This window comes from Amphiprion ocellaris, chromosome 6 (genome assembly GCF_022539595.1).
Source record: "Amphiprion ocellaris isolate individual 3 ecotype Okinawa chromosome 6, ASM2253959v1, whole genome shotgun sequence".
NCBI lineage: Eukaryota > Metazoa > Chordata > Actinopteri > Pomacentridae > Amphiprion > Amphiprion ocellaris.
In genome coordinates, this window is record NC_072771.1 from 32,150,211 (window position 1) to 32,169,591 (window position 19,381).

General features: G+C 39.3%; 1 protein-coding gene across 1 annotated transcript in view; it reads left to right on the forward strand.

The window, feature by feature from the left end:
- zgc:63587 (uncharacterized protein LOC393431 homolog) overlaps nt 1-18,943 on the forward strand; it is a 28,692-nt gene extending 9,749 nt beyond the window's left edge. Inside the window, exons 8-12 of the mRNA XM_023277486.3 lie at nt 12,345-12,446; nt 12,671-12,816; nt 12,996-13,079; nt 13,172-13,229; nt 17,706-18,943. Coding sequence (XP_023133254.2) covers nt 12,345-12,446; nt 12,671-12,816; nt 12,996-13,079; nt 13,172-13,229; nt 17,706-17,771 — 456 coding nt within the window. The 3' untranslated portion in view covers nt 17,772-18,943. The remainder of the gene's footprint in view (nt 1-12,344; nt 12,447-12,670; nt 12,817-12,995; nt 13,080-13,171; nt 13,230-17,705) is intronic.
- Nucleotides 18,944-19,381: the final 438 nt, after the last annotated feature.

Genomic DNA, 19,381 nt, shown 5'->3' on the forward strand with positions numbered 1-19,381 from the left:
GATAGCTATTTTTAGAGATAAATAACTTGTCTTAGTCACTTTTCAACGAAAATGCCAAACATTCTTTCGTAATAGCTTGTCAAATGTGAGGATTTGGTGTTTTTTTCTCTTTCAGACATTTTCTAAATGTCTAAAAAGGTGTCTGAAAAAGTGACCTCAGACTTTGCTCCCATTATTTTACAATTTTCTTGCATTTTACCAGAAAAATTATTAAGAAAATCAGTGTAACGGATAGTGAAGGTCACCGCTGGTCGCCAGTGCTTGAGAATAGTTGCAAATTACTTTTTCATTACACTCCCACTTCGCTTGTTTTTAATTGGAAGTCAGCCTGTCTCCCCACCTTCCCGGACCTCCCACCTGCCTCTCATTCAGGTCTCGGAGCCGGTGGTCTGGCAGGCGTTTGGCTGGTCAGCTAACAAGAGTCTAGCTCAGCTCCGTTCTTTTCAGTGTTCAAAGCCTCCATAGTCAAATAGCTTGAAATCGCTGATGCAGCATCTTAACAAAACAAAAGATCACAGCTTGGCCGCTCAGGACACACACTTTCTTCCTGTGCTTCCTAAGACAACAGGATTCAACATTTGTCACCGTATCAAAATATGTGAACTCCATAACAGCACTAACTCTGGATTTTCACCAGTGTTCAAATTGTTGCTCCAGCATCAAAGCTGGAATCAATCCAGTGTGTTGCCCTGAAGGGACCTGCCAGTTGAATTGTACCCTGCAGTGCTGTTTTGTGTTGTGACCTTCCTCAAACCTACAAAGTGTTCCTTTGGCACTTGAGATGAACAAAACCATGTTTCCTGCCACCATTGACCCCCACCTTAATGTACAGAAAATCCCAGAGCTTGTTGGCTTTCTGATCCAGCTGGCAGCGTTCCGCAGGTCAGCTGTCTTGATTAGAGCTTTGGCATAGCTTTTGTTTTAATTTGTCTGCGTGTTTCTTCTACATATATTGTTAATGTGTAGCAGCAAAGTAGGAAATTACATAAGTGGGCCAGCGGAAATACTGTAACAGTATCACTCTGATCTGACCTCTTTTCAGCTCAACTGTCCTCAGCACTAACTGTCCAGCGGTTTGTTCACATGCTCCGCTAAGTGTTCCTTTAACAGACATTTCCCTCTGTATGCTAAACAGCAATTAGCTTGAGAGTTCAACAAAGTTGTCTATTTCATGCGCACACACTCACAAATCCATAACATCTATAGCAACAATGAAGAAAACATGTTTTTCTCCAGTAAATTTATCTTTTTTTGTTGTAGTTACACACCAAATGAGATATTTTACCTTATCTCAACCTTATCTAATGACAGTGACTTCCTGGACAAGTCATTATTGCCAGGAAATACACAGGGTTAATTGAGGTATCTGTTCCACATTTAGAAATGGCACATTGTGTCTCTAAGGAGGGTGTATTACTACTATCTCTCCTTTGGCCACAATTTTGGCATACAGAACTTTTATCTTTACCTCAGTTTGTTTAAATAAGTATGCTGCAATGGTGCTTATTTACAGGCTGATGTTGCATCAGTTTGTTTCAGATTTACAAGCCCTAATTTTACTGGACACAAAAGGCTGCGTTTCATTCTTTTGATGTTAACTTATAAAATAACTGATGTCCTTTTTAATCAGATAAAGACATAAAGATACACCCTAAATTCCTGATATAGGTAATTTGACCTTTCCACTTTTTATCCTTTTAAGCTGTTTAAGTGACAAGAGATGCACTTTTGAAGGCTAGTTTTCAAGCACATACCACAATCTGTATTTATTCATAGTGTAAAAAGGTCAGAAAAACAGGTGTAATAAAAGCCAGTGGTGGTGTAAAACTCCTAACATACAGCTTGGCCAGTTTTTGGTAAGTTGGTAAAAGTAGGTGTGTTTATAACAAAGACTTGAGACCTCTGTAGATGTGTGTCTTTGTCACAGAATAATGTAATAACATACTACAGCTGAAACTCAGCGCTACTGTATTGCTTTAACTTTCAAAGTAGAAAGTTGAACCACTAAATAAGTTGTTGTCACATTGCTGAACAGTAGGCTACATATAAGAATTAAACACAAGTGCACATACAAGCACCAACTGTCTCCTCTGCGGCCTTATTGCTGCTCTCCAGCATACTGAGTTTAAATTAAGCACATACTCTTTAAAATATGTGGTAGATCAAGTAGAGGTAAAATGTAGTTTGAAGAACATTCAGAACAATTAAATAATTGCAGGGTGTAAATGTGCTATTTTTGACTATTCTGACATCAGTGATTTGTCACATTACTCGCGTTCCTTGTGTGTTTGGAAACATAGGCATTGTAAACGTGAAGCAGCATAGCAATGCCCATTAATCTTTATTAAGTGTCTCTCAGGAGAACTGAGGCGAGTGTTTGTTGGTTAGATCAGATTAGTTGAAGTGGCTCCTAGGTATACGTGCCTGATTCCTGACGTACGGTCCCGTACAGCAAAGCAGGCCACCAGGCCTTCCTTTGAGGTCAGAGCACCAGCAGCCAAGAACCTGCCAGAAAGCTGAGTGCTGGACGATGATTGATAACCCCGAGTGTTTCTCCCACACAATTTATTAGTTTGTTTTTTAGCAGGGCACTTTCTCACCGTTTGTAGCCATTTGTCTCTGTGTAAATGGGACAACCCCCACCTCAAGGATTGTCCAGTTCTTTTTTTTTATTATTAGGGGGAAGCAGCTTCTCCAAAACAATATACGTTTCCTGTAATGTGTCGAGAGTGTTCCACTGACGAGACACAACCTGCTGCCCTGCACAGCTCAGGCTCAAAGGACGCAGTGAACAAACCTCCCATCGTTCACCTTTCATCCCCTTAGTTCTGCTTGCTTCTTGCCCAGTCCTTCCTCTCCTGGCAGTGCCTGACTCGGCCGCCTCTTACTTTCTCCCTCTGCCTCTTTGTGTCCTCTTTTTTTAATTTGCTCTAATGCCAATTTCCTTCACCAGGGTCGCTGTGGTCTCTAGCTCATAAGTTGCCCTGAGGAGGGTATATTGAGGGGCTGATCCTCTCAGTCTGGGACCCTACAGTCATATCCTGTGTGGGGCTTTAGTCTCAAACTGCTTTACTGGTTGTTTTTTGTTTGAACATCGAGGACAGTACCCAGCTGGTTTAGACTGGAATCCAGATGGAAGCAACAAAGCGAAGATGCCTGGTTTTTCTTGTCACGTCTGATTTTTAGCTAGACTAATCAGTTGATTACTTTTTTCAGATTTAAGCTTTCCACAACATAAATCTATGATTTACATAAGTTTAACTTAATACTGAGTGTGCTGTTCAGCCTGTTTGATTACAAATTTTGAGCATATTTCAAGTCTCTGCATGTTAATTTTCATACTTTGATTAAATGCACCTTAACCCAACACTCCTTAGAAGGAGTAGAAAGCATACAGCAAGCAAAGTATACAGCAAGTAGGAACACTTTCACGTTTTACTTTAGAAGCTCTTGTGGGATTTTGGCAGTGTGCTGTAGATCGTTATCACGCTGGAATATTCCAAGCTCCTACAGACTGGGAGTCATCTTGTCAGACAGTGTTTTAGTATATCCACAGGCACTCATGTTGCCATTTATAAATTTCATCTCCCCAACACCTTTAATGCAGCACCATATATTCATGCTCTTGCCCACCGTGCCTCACTGTCAGGACTATGCATTCACTGTGGTATTCCTGGCCAGGTCAAATATGCTGAGCTCATGTGACCAAAAAATGTGCTCTCAATATTCATCTGGCTTTTTTTTCATGTCCTGTAACAAAATTTAGTCTGGCAGTTTTGTACTGAAGAGCAATCAAGGGATTTTTTCTAGGACAGCTTGTTCAGATGTCCTTCTCACTGTCTGAGCTGTAACAGAAATTCTGATGTATGTCATTAACACCTGTGCCACATTTTAAGCCTGGACTGTGCAAGTACCTCATTGTCTGTGGCATCGCTTTCGGAGGACAACCACTGCGGCTCTGATAGCTGGTACTATGTTTGTTCTATACCTTGTTATTACAACAGCAACTGTATTTCAACAGATTTTTTGATAGTCACTGATCTTCCTGCAAGCTTTTTGATCATTGTGAAGTCTCACATGCTAAGTTTCCAGGTTGTCTGGTGATTTTTAGGCAATTAGGCTAATAGTAATTCACAACAGTACTCAAATTTGTTTCTAATTTGTGTGTAGGAGATCACAGATGTATTCACTTTAGTTATATCTAGTTTCTACCTTTGGGCCTGTATTGTCAATGTAGTCAAGTAGTTGTTTTTGATTTCTCATAAGTGGACATACTTGTCAATATAGAATTAATACAACTGTTGACAGGTTATACAATTTTGAATAATTTGACATTTAAGGAATATTGCACAGAGGTGTACTCACTTCTGCCATATACTCTATATCCATCCATCCCATTATCTATACACCGCTTAATACTCATTAGTGTTGCGGGGGAGCTGTAGCCTAAACTGGCTAATTTGAGACAAAGACACCATGGACAGTCGCCAGTCTATCACAGGGCTACACATAGAGACAAACAAGCACACTCACATTTACACCTATGGACAATTTAGAATCACCAATTAACCTCGGCATGTTTTTGGATTGTGGGAGGAAGCCGGAGTACCCGGAGAAAACCCACTCATGCACAGGGAGAACATGCAAACTCCACACAGGAAGATTCCAAGCCAGTACGTGAACTGGTGATCATCTAGCTGTGAGGTGACTGTGCTAACCACCAACCCACTGTGCAGCCCCATATGTTCTAAATGAATATCTAAAATCCCACAATGTACTTTTGAAAAATGGTCCACAGATATTAAAATGTCAAAAATATACATGGTTGCCCTTCCTTTAAACAAAGCTGTAGGAAAGTTGCAGTTAACTGTTTAATTATGATGAAAGGTTTGCAGAAGCCAAGCAGATGCTCTGCGTGGCATCTTTTTTTTCCCTTTGCGTGAAGACTAAAGGCTGTTCTCCTAAACCAGAGGTCAGCGAGGGCTGGAGAACCCAGCTGCTCCTCTGTTCTCGCACCAGGCTGCAGACAGCAGACAATAGTTTAGCCTTTTTTCCTCCCTCCTCTCCCTTCTATTTTCCTCCTTTCTCCTCACATCGCTTGTCACTTCCCTCATCTTCCTCATCTCCTCTCCTTTCTTCTCTCAGCCAGCCACTTATCCTTAACCAGCCATTTCTGCTGACTGTCTCCTATCCAGAACCCTCCCTCCCTCCTGTTTGTCCCCTCAGCTGCCAGATTTTACCACTAGTTCAGGCGCTGTCACAGTTTTTGCTTCATTGTCTGAGTTGCTGTCGTCTCCTCCAGCTGCTCCACTACACTCAAACTGTGTGAACCATTTCTCTACCTACAGACATTATAATTGCTGGACTGCTCATACCAGGTTTTCTTAAAGTGAAACAGTTTTGACACAGGGGGCAGTCAGATCTTTTACACTAGAAACGGAAATTATAAGGCAGGCATATACAACTGATTAATGATATGTCATTTTGTGAGTTTGTTGTTCGTTTTACATATTATTTCACTAAGTTTTTAGACTGGTGCCCCAGGAGTAAAGTTTGAGAGGTGATTACTTCATTCTTAGTCTTTGTGTGTGTGTGTGTGTGTGTGCGTGTGTGCGTGCGTGCGTGCATGCGTGCGTGCGTGCGTGCGTGCGTGCGTGCGTGCGTGTGTGCGTGCAGTCCATGGTCAGCTTGTGCTCAGACCTTTTCCTGCCAGTGTTTCAAACACGCGGATATATTTATTTTTCTGCCCTCCAGCGGTCATTGTGCCAGGGCATGCTCTACATCTCTACAGATTTTAAAACAATAAATATGCATTTTTCCTCACGGAGCGAGCAGCTCGATTACACACAATTGTGTGTTCTCGAGTGAAGAAAGTACAAGCTGACTGCAGTGTGAAAACAGCAGGTTTCCTTGTTCAAGGGCCAACCTGAAAAGATGGTTTCCGGACTTTGCCGTGCCGCTAATGAGTCCCTTATTGCTGTTGTGTTTGCTGTTGAGACCCCCTTTGATTAGCAGACCAAGCCACTAAACTTGATGTGTGGTTGAAATCCTAAACTCGTACTGTCCCCTTCTAAATCTCACTTAAGTACAAGATTACATGAATAGCTCGATTGTATCTCTGCATGCTCTTTGATCAGAGGGAGAGGTGGGTGGTCTTAACTGTACTAATACTTAACCCAGACAATAGGAGTGTGGGAGGGTGTGTGTGTGCATGTGAGTGTGTGTGCTGACCATTGGAACTCATATGATGCCTTTATGTTACGATGGATCCGCGACTTCCTCTGTACGTTCCATCGGTACCTCCTGTCAAACAAACCCAGCTGTTCTGGTCCGGTCAGTTGTGGTCCGGTCTGTTCTCAGCTGGACTGACTGAATATATCTGGAATGTGTTTCTGTGCGTGTGTACAAGTGTCTTTAATCCTGTGAACAGAAAGGTATTGTTCTCCTGTTGCTGCTACATGTTGGTCAGTCTTGTATTGGTCCTTTTAGAGGAAGATATCAGGAGCATTTTCTCTGTAGATGTTATGCAGGTCAGGGTACCTGAGGATGTGAGCATATTTTCTTTCCCTCTCTCGTAAGACTGAGCTCAGTCTTTGATGATTCACTCACCTCCTGGAGCTCCAAAGCTGCTTGTACCTAACAGGCAAACTCTTTTCCCCGCTCCTGACGCCGGATTATACCGGTTCACAAAGTGAGGCAGCAGTTGGCTATGGGTACGTGAAAGTGTGTGTGTGTAGGAGGCTGGTATGAGGTCTAAATCCCTTTGACCCCCCCTAGATCAGGTATTGTTGGGGCTCCCTCACCCCGTCAGACTCCCTGCAGGCAGGAGAGAGCCGGTTAGTCGAAAGGCGTTTCCTGGCAAGAGAAGAAGCATTTGTTCTCATGTGTCTTGAGGTTAGCAAATTAAGTTTGGAAACTAAAGAATAGTAGTAGAAATTGAGCAAGAAATCTGCTTTCTCTCTTCCTGCTCTTTTGTTTGTTTTGTAATATGTCTTGTCTGAAATATTAATTACATGGTTGCAGAGGTCAGTGGTTTTCATGTAGTGTTCCCATTTATATTTGTTGAGAGATTTACTTAAAGGCACACTTTTGCCTTGTGTGGGAGACTGACTAAATCATAGTTTTCTGTTTAGATAAGTGTTGGTATTGTGCGTTGGTTGCTAGAGCGACATTCCTCTTGATTTCATACTATAGAAATGCAGTTTATAGCCATAACGCAGCTTACATTTGAAAGTTTTAAGAATTTATACTTTTCTAGACTTAGATTTATAACTGGAGATGCTGGTACTCATCCCAGGTTTTTTTTTTAAGCAGGTTGGCCTTTTTACTTTATGTGGGAAGACACCATATTTTTGCTCGTCCACAACTCATATTTTACATTGTTTGTTGGCTGGAATTAATCTTTATACTCACTGGAGCTTAATCTTTTTATGTCTACTATGACCTGCAACAGACTGAACCTTGGTGCTTCAGCTGCAGTAGGACAAATGTGCTGATGTGACTTTAAAACGTGAACAGCAGTCAAGAATTGTTAAAGAATCTGTTTTTGTGTAAATGTTTTCCCAAGTTGCTTTCATTTCCCTCCAAAATAAAATTAAAGCCAAATTCCTGAGCTCGAAACATAAACTAATTAAGATTTTACCAAGAACATTGGTTTACGCAATGTGAAATCTCAGATATAGCATGTCTGATTATAAATTTATCAATATTAACTCCTTGACACCTGAAGTTATTTACAATTAAAAAAAAAAAAAAAAAAAATATATATGTATATATATATATATATATATATATATATATATATATATATATATATATATATATATATATATATATATATATATATATATATATATATATATATATATAATAGTAATAATAATAATAATAACAGATATATAATAATTAGGTCCCACTCTGACCAGTCCTACGAGAAACCAGTGCTTGCAAAAGGTTCTGAGGTACATATTGAATATGCACAAACTGGCATTGCATTTTCTTTAGTTTCATAAATAATATGTTTCATTTTTAAGAGGCTGAGTGGTCTTAGGTTGAGGTGGGTAACCCAGATCTAGTGTTTATGGGGTGTGTGTGTCTGTATACAGCAAATCACCAACCGTAATTGTATACATCATTTAGAAAATGTGATGCAATTAGGCAAAAATGTAAACAAGGAAGTAGGTAACACAGCACTTGCAGAATAAATATGTAACCGAAACAAAGTTAAACTCTGCAAATGATGGAATAAAACGTGCTTTTCCAAATAGTACTTGTGTAGTTAAATCCCTTTCAATCAAACTTTTACATTCATTGTAAGTTTTTATTACTACTTTGTACCACTGGTTCACCTCTATGGTAACATATGTCCTTAAGTTAGCTTTTCCTCTGAGCACTAGAGATTTTGCCTACAAGTAAGTGTGTGGCTTTATAATGTGCAAGGTAAGCAATTGTCTTGTTCACAGATGCACAGTTGAACCCACTGAAGTCTAATAAGGGGCACAGAGGAATCACCATGGCCAGGATTTTACTCTAATAAATCCCCGGCTTTGGAAAAAGAGGGCCCCTGTCCTTGAGCTTCATAACAAACAGTGTCCCACCAGTGGGTCGGTCATTAAAAACTAATGCTACACATCCAATCTTTGTTCAGTTTCTCTCACTGTAATCACAAAGGCCTAATGTAGAGTTGAAACAAGCTAATAGGGAGGAATGAGATGACTTGAACAACCATAGATCTCTCATCCAGTGAAAACCAAGTTATTAATTTTTGTTGAAATGTTTTTTGTGTATTTACTGGAAGACATATGACAACAGAAAGAATCAGTCAACACCATGACTGAACATTTTCACCATGAAACTGCAATATAATGATGATCTTCCAAAAAACCTGGAGTCAGACCTCTGGACTTCCAATCCGCTCTGCTTGCAGGACATGGCTTTCTGTATCATTATTTTTCTTCAGAATTGGTTTCTAGTATGAATATTTATGGCTAAATGACTTCTTACAATATTACAACTTGCTGTTGTGTAGTGCAGAGTAGTTTGACAGTGTTTGAAAGTTAAAGGAGAGCTTTTGTACTGTGGCTGCAATAAAAGGAGAGTGAGGAGGAGACTTTATATAGACACGCTGAATGAGGCAAAAGTAGAATTAAGTTACATTTAAGTCAGTTTAAGGGAGGAAGGGATTATTTTCATGGAAAAAACTTCCAAATATGTAACTTTTATACATAGGGATGACTGGAAAGAGATTTTAACGCTACTTTGAAAGTTGGAAAAGTGCATGTGAAGGGGTTTTCGTATTTTCTTAGTATGAAACCAGGCTTTAAAGCAGCTGAAAGCCAATCAAATTCACTTCATCTAATGGCAGTGATGCACCGTTTCATTCCCATGGTCACTCTGCAGAAGCTGGCAGGCAGCTGTGAGGTTACATAAACGTTATGTAAAAGTGCTACTGATCTGGTCCCTATTCTTCTGATTCTTGCTCTTCTCAGCCAGGGTTGTGTAGTGTCTAGATGCAGTTTGATTGTTTTGTTTTGTGTTTTTTTCTCTCTGTATGCATTGTTGATTTCCTGAGAATGCTCTGGTACGTGTTTCTACTTCCAAGTATTGTTCCCTGTTACAGTTCAAACACCATTCCAATCCAGAAGAGACTCAGTCTTGTCCTCAACAATCACATGAGAAAACTGAATCCTTGCGCCTGTGTTTGTGCATGCCGTTACCTGTTGAATGTCAAAGCTTCGCCACAATCCCCTCTTTTGTTTCTTTGGTCTTTTCTTTGGCAGCTTTTTGCTTCCTTCTAATGATGTTTGTCCAGGAATCATTGCCCAGTGCTTAACAGGTGTTTGAGTCATTCATATTTTTGTGGGTTTGTTTGTAAGAATGAACAAATTGTGAAAATATTATTCTCTCGACAGGATGACATGATGGAACTGTAATCCCTGTAATGATGGGTTTGCACCGTGTTTCTTTATGATTTAGGGGTTTGGTTCGAGCTGCTGTGCAATTGTAAAAAAAAAAAATTGCTTAGCCACGTCTCCCACCACTTCACTCTGTGCAATTATATCTATGTATAGACCTGCAGGTGTGCTATATTTGGGTTGCACATAACCGCTACAGTCCTAGAACTGAATAAGCCTGACTTTTCTTTGGAAATGCACGTCTAGCATGATTCATCTGCAATTTGCCTAATTTCTAACCCATTTTCTAAGTGAACAGCATCAGCCTCCACCCTCAACTTATCATAGCTGCCCCACATGACTGTATATTTCCACAAACAATGTTCATATGCTGTGATGTGAGCCAAAAACTTAAGCCGATAAATCTTAGGCTTCCTTTTCTAATTAACGCTGAGGCAGAGTCTTTCATGGCATTGTTTGGACACTGCCCGGACAGCACTGAACGGACCCACACAGCCAACCATAACAGCACAGTGAGGGGTGGGGGTGAGCGGTGTATTATAGCCGGACAGGATGGTCATAAAATCAAAATGGTTCCCACTGCCAACATCCCCGTGCCAATGAAAATACACAACCACGAGGAGGAGAGTCTGGTGTAACATTTGAGATTAAGGCCGACATTGTGTACAGTAAATCAGCAGGAGACAACAGGGATTTGGAGCAGGCAGTGATTTTGACATCTCATGATCCCTGAGAGGTTTTGATTACAGGTGTCAGGCAGTACTAAGCACATGTTACGGAACAGAATAATTCAGGTAAACAGCCATTTTGGATTTGCAAGGTCTGGAAACAGATGATTGCAGACAACAGATTTGTGCTTATGTATTGACCAGATCAAATTTCTGAATATTTACTGATATTCATGAAATGTCTTGTACTGGTTTCATCAGTTGTTCATTTAATTGGCTGCTCGGTGGTTTTCAGTTCGGCTTTTCCTGTTTTATCTCATATCTGAATTTGTCTCTATCTTATCTACTTGACGGCGTAGATTTGCTGTTTGTTTCATTTTTTCCTGCCATTGTGTCATGCATGTTTATTTTCCCACTGAGTGCACAGTTTCCCAAAATTCTTTATGTGCTGCCCCACCAGACTGATGTTTATCCAGCCTCCATGTTGGAGGGTTCTGTAAATCGTGTGTGTTTGAGAAAATGAAGGAAAAAGAGGCTCTGGTCCGGTGTCACGCTCTCCTCTGAGTCCTGCAAAGCCTGTTTGTTTTTAGATGTGCCCCGCAACAATACCCGACTCTCCCCGCACACACTATCTCACACACACTGCGCACAGAGCTCACTGAGAAAACAAGCGACAGCCATAACAAGGACTCAAACAGGAGCTCCGCTCGGTAGGAAAACCTGCACTCACTTCCCAGACTCCAGCCTGACTCACCACTGTCCTTTTATACACTACCGTACATGAAAGTCCCCAAAAAGTCAGGAAAACAACACTTGACATTTTTTGGCTCAATTACATAAGACTACATTGTGGATTTAAAAATTCTGCTCTCAGTAAAACAAAAGAAAAATGCAGCTTTGATGTTTAGAATAATAAATACTGACATCTGTCCCCGAGGTAGCGGTGAAGAAAGCTCCTTTGTTTTAACTTGTTTCTTCACCGGTTGGAGAAGAAATAGACGAGGGCGAGAACTTTGTGTCGGACTCTTTCAGAACTTGAACGCACACACAGACTGTTATTTTTCACCTGTCTGTCTCCCCCTTTATCCCTATGGGGGGCTTTAATTAAATGTGTTGCTGCAACAACACATACTCACTCACACCCTCCTATTAGTCTATAGAGCTCTCTTCTTTTCTGTTTATGGGTCAGAGCAGCAGCTGTTATTTTGTCCACATAATTCACAGTTTACAGTGAATGCACCTGTTAATTGCAGAAGCATGTGCTTTACTGGAATGAGCATCTGCATTACAGGATGTATTGTTTTAGTTAACATTAAAGGTTTCAGTTGAGGTAAATGGCAGGAACAAGAAATTAGGTCACAGTGCAAGTAAAACAACAAATGCACATATAAGCAAACTTAAAAGAAACTCATACTACATATAACAGGAACATTTCCTATACACGTAATCAAGCATTCAACAAATCTAAGTTAAAAAATGCAAAAATAAGTCATTTTAGATGAAGATATCTTGAAGGAAAGGGTTCATATTGGTTGCGGCAGTGAGGATTCTTTACTGTTTTGAAATGAGGTGGGTTTTTATATCATTGATATCTGGACTGTTGGAGTACTGATTGATAATAGAAAGTCAAGCCAAACCTCTGGTTGTATCTGAAGGATTCAAGAGTCGGGTTTTCCCTGTGTTGTGGGACAGGTCAAGAGGTCACACTGAGGTCACAACACTGCCTCCTCACCTCCGTGTTTCTCTTGTTTACGCTTCTCAGATCCTGGACGAGATCGCAGAGCATGGGATCAAAATTTATCAGCTACCTGATGCTGACTCTGACGAGGATGAGGAGTTCAAGGAACAGACCAGAGTCCTGAAGGTGAGACAGGGACACACAGCTGGTGTCAGCAGGTACCAAAGTACGTCAGACATTCCCTGCTGCTACTTTAGCGATAGATACCGTTCTCTTCCCATTCGTTCTGGTTTCCTTTTACCTCAACACCTCCCTTCCGATACCTTTTATTTCCCATATCTCTTTCCATATCCCTTCCTCTGACTTTGTTTCTCTTATGACATCCACTGACATCTAGCTTCCTTTCTCAGGCGAGCATTCCCTTCGCTGTGATCGGCTCCAACCAGCTGATCGAGGTGAAAGGGAAGAAGATTCGTGGTCGTCTTTACCCCTGGGGAGTAGTAGAGGTGGAGAATCCTGAGCACAATGACTTCCTCAAACTACGCACCATGCTTGTGTGAGTCTCCTTGGTAACAAAACTCCTTAAGTAATAGGATTTTCACACAGAAAAGGCTTTCAAAACCTTGACAGAACTTTTTCTTGTTAAGCTGGTTGCAAAATTCCAGCACAAGAAAAATAAAGCTGAACTCTTCTGCCCTCTAGTGTGTGAAGATTTGATTATGTGTCTGTTTGCAGGACCCACATGCAAGACCTCCAGGAGGTAACTCAGGACCTGCATTACGAGAACTTCCGCTCGGAGAGACTGAAGAGAGCTGGCAGGTGAGATGCTGTTTAATGCCTCCCAGACAGCTGATGAGCTACTCCTGCTTCAAGCAAGGTTAATTATATTTAATACCTGTTTTCCTATGCAGAGCTGTGGATGAGGATGTGGTGGATAAGGACCAGATCCTGCTACAAAAAGAGGCTGAGGTAAGAGCACACACCTCTAATCTCTTTGTGCAAAAATGTGTCTCGACTGATTTAATAACAAGTGGATAGTATGAAGTTACTCTACTGCCTTTATTCAAGTGGGTGGTCTTTTAAATTGAGAATATTACTTCTTCATCTTACGTTAAGATTTTGTAAAGCTTTCTCTCAAAACACTCTTTGAAGAAGCTCCTGCTCAGTTGCAAAACTATGTCTGCGGTCTGATAAACACTCAACTTTCATATATATGTCAGTTTTTGTGTATCACTTCACACTCAAATTGCTTCTCAAGAATTATCTGCTCTCAGACTTGTGCGCTTGCTTTTGGATCTTTATGGAACAGTACTGTCAAAAGTCCTCAACCAATAGAATACCAGGTACACTATGATGCTGACTGATGAAATCATCACTGCCTGCTTGTATGCCTTCTTGCTTTACAATATCTGAATGTAAAATTAAGAAATAATGATCTCAAAATTAAAATTAAGATAGAAACATAATGCCGTAGGTCAGCTTTAATAACATATGGTCGCTGTAATCATTGACTGGTTGTGAAGTGTTCCCTAGCTAATGCAACTTTATAAGAAATAGGGGACAAAATCTACAGTCCTTCTATCAATTTTTGGAAAAAAAAACATTAAGAAAATTATTGTGCATCGTTAGTTTGGGATAGAATCTTTTTTGTTTAAAATTCACACACTGTTTTGTGGTACGGGGATTGTCCTTATAATAATTTCACTTTTATTATACCTTTTAACTCAGAGAGATGTAAAACTCTCTGGTATAGATAGCTAACACACTGGAGTGACACAAATGTTGCCACTGTTTTATGTTAAAGTGGCAGAACTACACTGAAAAAAAAATTAAAACATTAAAATACTGTTTTACCACTGAAATCATGGTAACTGAGCTATAAGTGGAAATGGGCAACTCACTGAATTTTAGTTAGATGTGTCACTTGGCTAATTCATGTTGAAAACAAGCAGTTGAGCAGATTATATCATGATTAGAAATGACTTCTCTGATGTGATCTTTTTTTCAGTGTACTTATAGGCATGTGGGTTTGGGAGTAAGTATATCTTTAAAAAAAGCGCAAGGATCTGGAAAAAACACTCACAAAATACTGTTTTACAACTGAAGTCCCAACAACTATGAGCTATAAATGGAAATGGGGAACTCACTGGATTTTAGTTGGGTATATCACTTGGCCCATTTCATTTAGAAAACATAAACAGCTCAGCAGATTATTCCAAGATTAGAATAGGCTGGCCTGATGGGACCCTTTTCTTCCTGTGTAGTTATGGGCATGTGGGTTTTGGAATAAACACATCTCTAAAAATAGCACAAGGATCTGATTCCTCAAACCGCAGTAACCCAGACTGTGTGTGGTCAAGTGTAAATGTAGCATCATCCTGACTGTTTAGAAAAGCTGCTTTGTCACCTCTGTCACTCATGTGTGGCACTGTGACATTCACATGTTCTCTGGTTTTAGAAGCTGCAAAACAAACCTGGAAATCTGTCAATTCTTCAGAGTGTCTGTATTTTGGAAAGCGGAAGAAAGGTTTTGTTTATTTTGACCCTGCTACATGTCATCAGGCAATAATCTGCTTCCTGATGGCTCTAGATTGGCCTGTGCTGCTGCAGCGGTGCTCCATAGTGAGCGGGCGCGGTGCAATCAGAGCTGTTTGTAAACAATGTGCCCGGGCAGGATATGCCATCACTTCCTGCCTGGATGTGCCGGCGCAGTTTTATGGTGGGAATGACCTCAGAAACGTGAGCAGCCTGAAACACAAAGCTGTAGGGACAGTGGGTCATTTGCACATATGTTGCCAGGGATTTAGTGGAAGGAAATATTACAATGACCACTGGTACTCCCTAGATCCCTAATAATATCCCAGAAAGCCACTGATAAGTGATTGTTATTTATCTGAAAGGTTCTTGGAAAGAGCTTTGTACTTTTGCTCTAACAGCTTAAAAAATCAAGACGGAGTTCAGCTGTTAGGACAAACTGGTCGCATTCGTGCACAGCAGCTCAGTTGAATTCACAAAATTGTAGATGTCGATTACAGGCAAATTCAGATGACATTTCAGTAAATATGTATTTACTGCATTATTAGATACAATGCCCATCAATAAACATTCATGTCAATGTTTCAGAGACAGTCAGAAATCTGTTTTTTATCTGGACAGATGATGCCAAGTCGCTCTGTAAGTAGAATGTGAGATGAAAATGACAAAACAAGGGGGTTAATATTAACATTGTTAAAACACTATATGAGAAAGCATTCTACTTCATTGTTAGATACTATTTAAAATATACGTGTTCCAGGGAAGACAAGTGATGAAATAAACACATGAATGAAAAAAATAAGTAAGACGAGAGTTTCCAGTAATGAAAAATATTAATGTCTTGTGTCTTGCTTCAAATTGCAGTTAATTGAGGTGGTACCTACTACACTTAATCTTTACCTAAAATAGCAGCTGTTTCCAGCTATTGTCACGAATTAGTAACTAATCATAGGTTAAAAATGAAGCACTACCTGTTGTTATTTCCCTAAGGTAAATGATGATACCTGACTTTAATTTTTTAATATATATGTATCATAAAAACAACAGCAATGATATAAATTAATTTAAAATGTATTTTTAAAGCCTATTTAAAGTTTAAAGAGACGTATGGTTTAACTTGTCATTGATTTCCAAGGTATATCACCTTCAGTTAGCCCTCATATTTAATGTAATCTAAATTTTGCCTGCCAGAAAATATGCAGAAGTGTTGAGTTATTAACATTTTAATTGCCTTGAAACAACTTGATTTGATTCACCAAAACACATGAGATCACAAGAAAGAACTTTAGTTTTATTGTGTAAAAAACATCCAATATAAACTATTTGAAGTTTCATATTCAGCCACAAGATGGCGATAGATATTAAAAAAAAACAAAAAAACAAATGCAGGAGAGTTGAAGTGGAACAGTGAGACCAATGCTGGTTTTAAAATGTAAACATTGCCTCTCTAAGGTAGTTTTTTTAAAAAAAGATTATTTACTTTTTATGGGACAGTCACTGCCATTAACATTTGTCTACCTTTTCTCCAATATTTATTTATTGTTGGACATTGATTTTAAGGTTCAATCATTTTTAAACACTCTCCTTCATTGCCATTACAGCCAGTATTTATCTAAATGATATTACTCTGCATTATAATGAATTAATGTACTCACATTTGACTGAATACTAACTATTTGAGCATGTGGTTAGTGTATTTATAGTAATGCAGCAGGTTATCTTGTATTGGTGAATAAAATCTCAGGCTGTAAACTATTTCAGCTGGTACTCCATGAGATGCTTTTTCATTCTGCTGATATCTTGTTTTAACCCTAACATTTTTGTACTGTCGACGTTTACAGTCCTGTGAAGTCAGACTAGGCTTAGTAGTTAAAAGTTTTTCAGATAAACTTAAAGATTAAGCCAACTAAAAAGAAAAATTAACAGTTTTGGGACGTGGTTTTCCCACAACAGGGATATTAAGAGTTGCTGTAAAATAAAGATAAATTCACACTAACACAAACACACACAATTTAGGCTCTGAATCAACAAATATGCTTTTGTGTTTTTTGATTTTGGAGCAACTCTGCTCTTAAACATGCTAAATATCTGCTGACTGCTTTTTTTTCTGCCAGAAATTTTTTAAAAAATGCTTCACTTTCTTGTGCAGAATTTAAACTGGACAGATCCGATCTCTGCTGAATTCTGTTGCTTGAACCCAAAGTTCAAATTAATTTCTCAGCAGCTATTCATATTAGGAAACACTGTGTTGAGGAATGAAAATATAAACTTTAAATCTGTAATTTTTAGGATGTAAAGGTCTCCAGACTCTCTAAAGCCCAAGCACTTTCTGGTCTTTATATGTTTACTCAGTGTAGTTAAATTGTTTGCTGTAGTATAAAGTCCTTGGTAGCAACACTACCATGTCTAGAAGTAGCTCAAATTAAAAGTGTCTTCTGCGAAGTATGACACAATTATAATGCCATAAATGAACAAAAGAATAAACAACAAAGAAGAATCTTTACTAACTTATTTTACGAAAGCATTAAAAACTAGAATTACATGTATGTACAGCAAAAGTGTTACTAATACTGGAAAAATTGGTTAGTCTACATACTATGGCTATTTTCCTGCTTAAATTCTTAAGTTTCCATGCATTCCTATCTGCCCTGTATAAACACAGCCACAGTCACACATAATTCCCAGCAACAAGTTAAAAGTCTGATGATTTGTTCTCCTTTACAGTTTGTGGCTCTGATAAATGTTTTTTGCTTTTAAAGATAACTTGTCTTCCAAACCAGCCGGTGTTTTTTGGGGGTTTAAAGGGTTAAGCGAGAAACACAGCTAAAGCTTCATGATGTGAAAATGGTTGTTACTTGAGAAAATCCTCCATCACTGAAACTTTGTTTTTGTGTCTTTCTCTCTGTGTAGCTGAGACGCATGCAGGAGATGATCGCTCAGATGCAGGCAAAGATGAGAATGCAATCAGACAAGTAGAAGAGTCGTAGGGAAACACGGTGATCCTGTCACACACACATATCACACATATCAGTCCAACGGTTCCTGCAGCCCTGCAGACCTTCCAGGAGCCCAGGATCTAGTCATTTTATCTGCACACCACCACCTCTTCTTCCTCTTCCCTCCAAACATCCATCCATCAGCCGCTCTGGAGCTCCACACTGATGTTTTTCTGTCTTCAAGACACATGAATCACAAAAATGTTTGAGTACCGGATGCTTATTATTGACATTTATCCGTTATTTCGCCTTCAATCTTAATTATTGTCCACAGAGCTGCCAATGACAACGGTACTGAGAGTCTTTGCCATCACGCAACATGTTTACAAAAATATACGTTTGAGTTGTGAGTTTTGTTCAAGCTTCAGGATGCTCTGTTTTATTTTGCTGTCCGGTTTGAACATACTTTAACTTACAAGCAGAAAACTGTTTCCTTCTCATGTTTCCTAATTGCTTTTGAGTAATTCAGTCGCCCATCAGTGCCTGTTTGCTTCAAGCTGATAATGCAATAACTTCAGATATTACTGCAGTGAACGGTACGTGTGCTTAACTGTCTGTGTCCGGGATGAGGAAGAACTTATCACATATTTGTTACTTATTTCTTAGCCAACAGTAAAAACTAATGCCAGACTGCTAGACTTTAGGATTAAGTCATAATTATTTTTGTATTTATCATCTAGAGCTGATCTTAATAATGTCAGTGCCAAACTACAACTACAAACTGTAAACTCATCAAATTATTCAGTCCTGAAGCTCATTATGTGTCGGTATTTGTTTCATTGACGTTATTTAATGTGTAAAATGGTCTGTTTGTACACTACATGTGCAGTTTATCATCATACTCTAATCGTGCTTTCCCATTTAACAGTGCAGTACTATAATATTTAACGGTACTTTGTGTAAACTCCCTCCAGCTTTCTGTGAGCAGCAGACTAAACGTCATACTTAAGTTCAGCACTGCAGTCTAACTGTGCTGACACTGAGGTGCCATCGGCATTACTTTGTTTTCGTCTTCTGCTTGCAAATTTGTCAGTGGAACTTAAGGCGAACGGAATTATTTCTTAACCATGTGTCAGTAAAGCCTTGTTTTTAAGTTGTCAACATTTTTTGTATTTCTCTCTGAAATAAAATTTGTTTAGAGAACAAAGTTGACATTTGTTGAGTCACTTTCAAATGTTTCTGTCAGCAGCTTTTAAAAGAACAAAAACTAAACTATATCAGCTTTAATCTTATTATGATCTGCGCTGACATGTGCCTTGTTTTCCACCACACAGGAACCTTTTCAATGAATGCATTAACATCCAGTGCCATCCAGGGCTCCAGACTGTGACCTTTTTTTTGAGAGTGTGCGAGGTCATGATGATCATTCAGCTGTATTTGCGTCTCTCTAACCTGCACAGGCAGCTACTGTTAACCAAAGTGGTGGAAAGTATTACCTTTATAGCTTCGGTGTACTGTGGTATTTACACTTAAAAATGTGGTTATCTAATGAAATGCACCTACATGCGCTGTTTAGAAAAGATGACTCTGTTTCATCTGGGACAAATCTGACATTATAAGGCCCTAGTTCAACTCTTTTTTTAAAATATG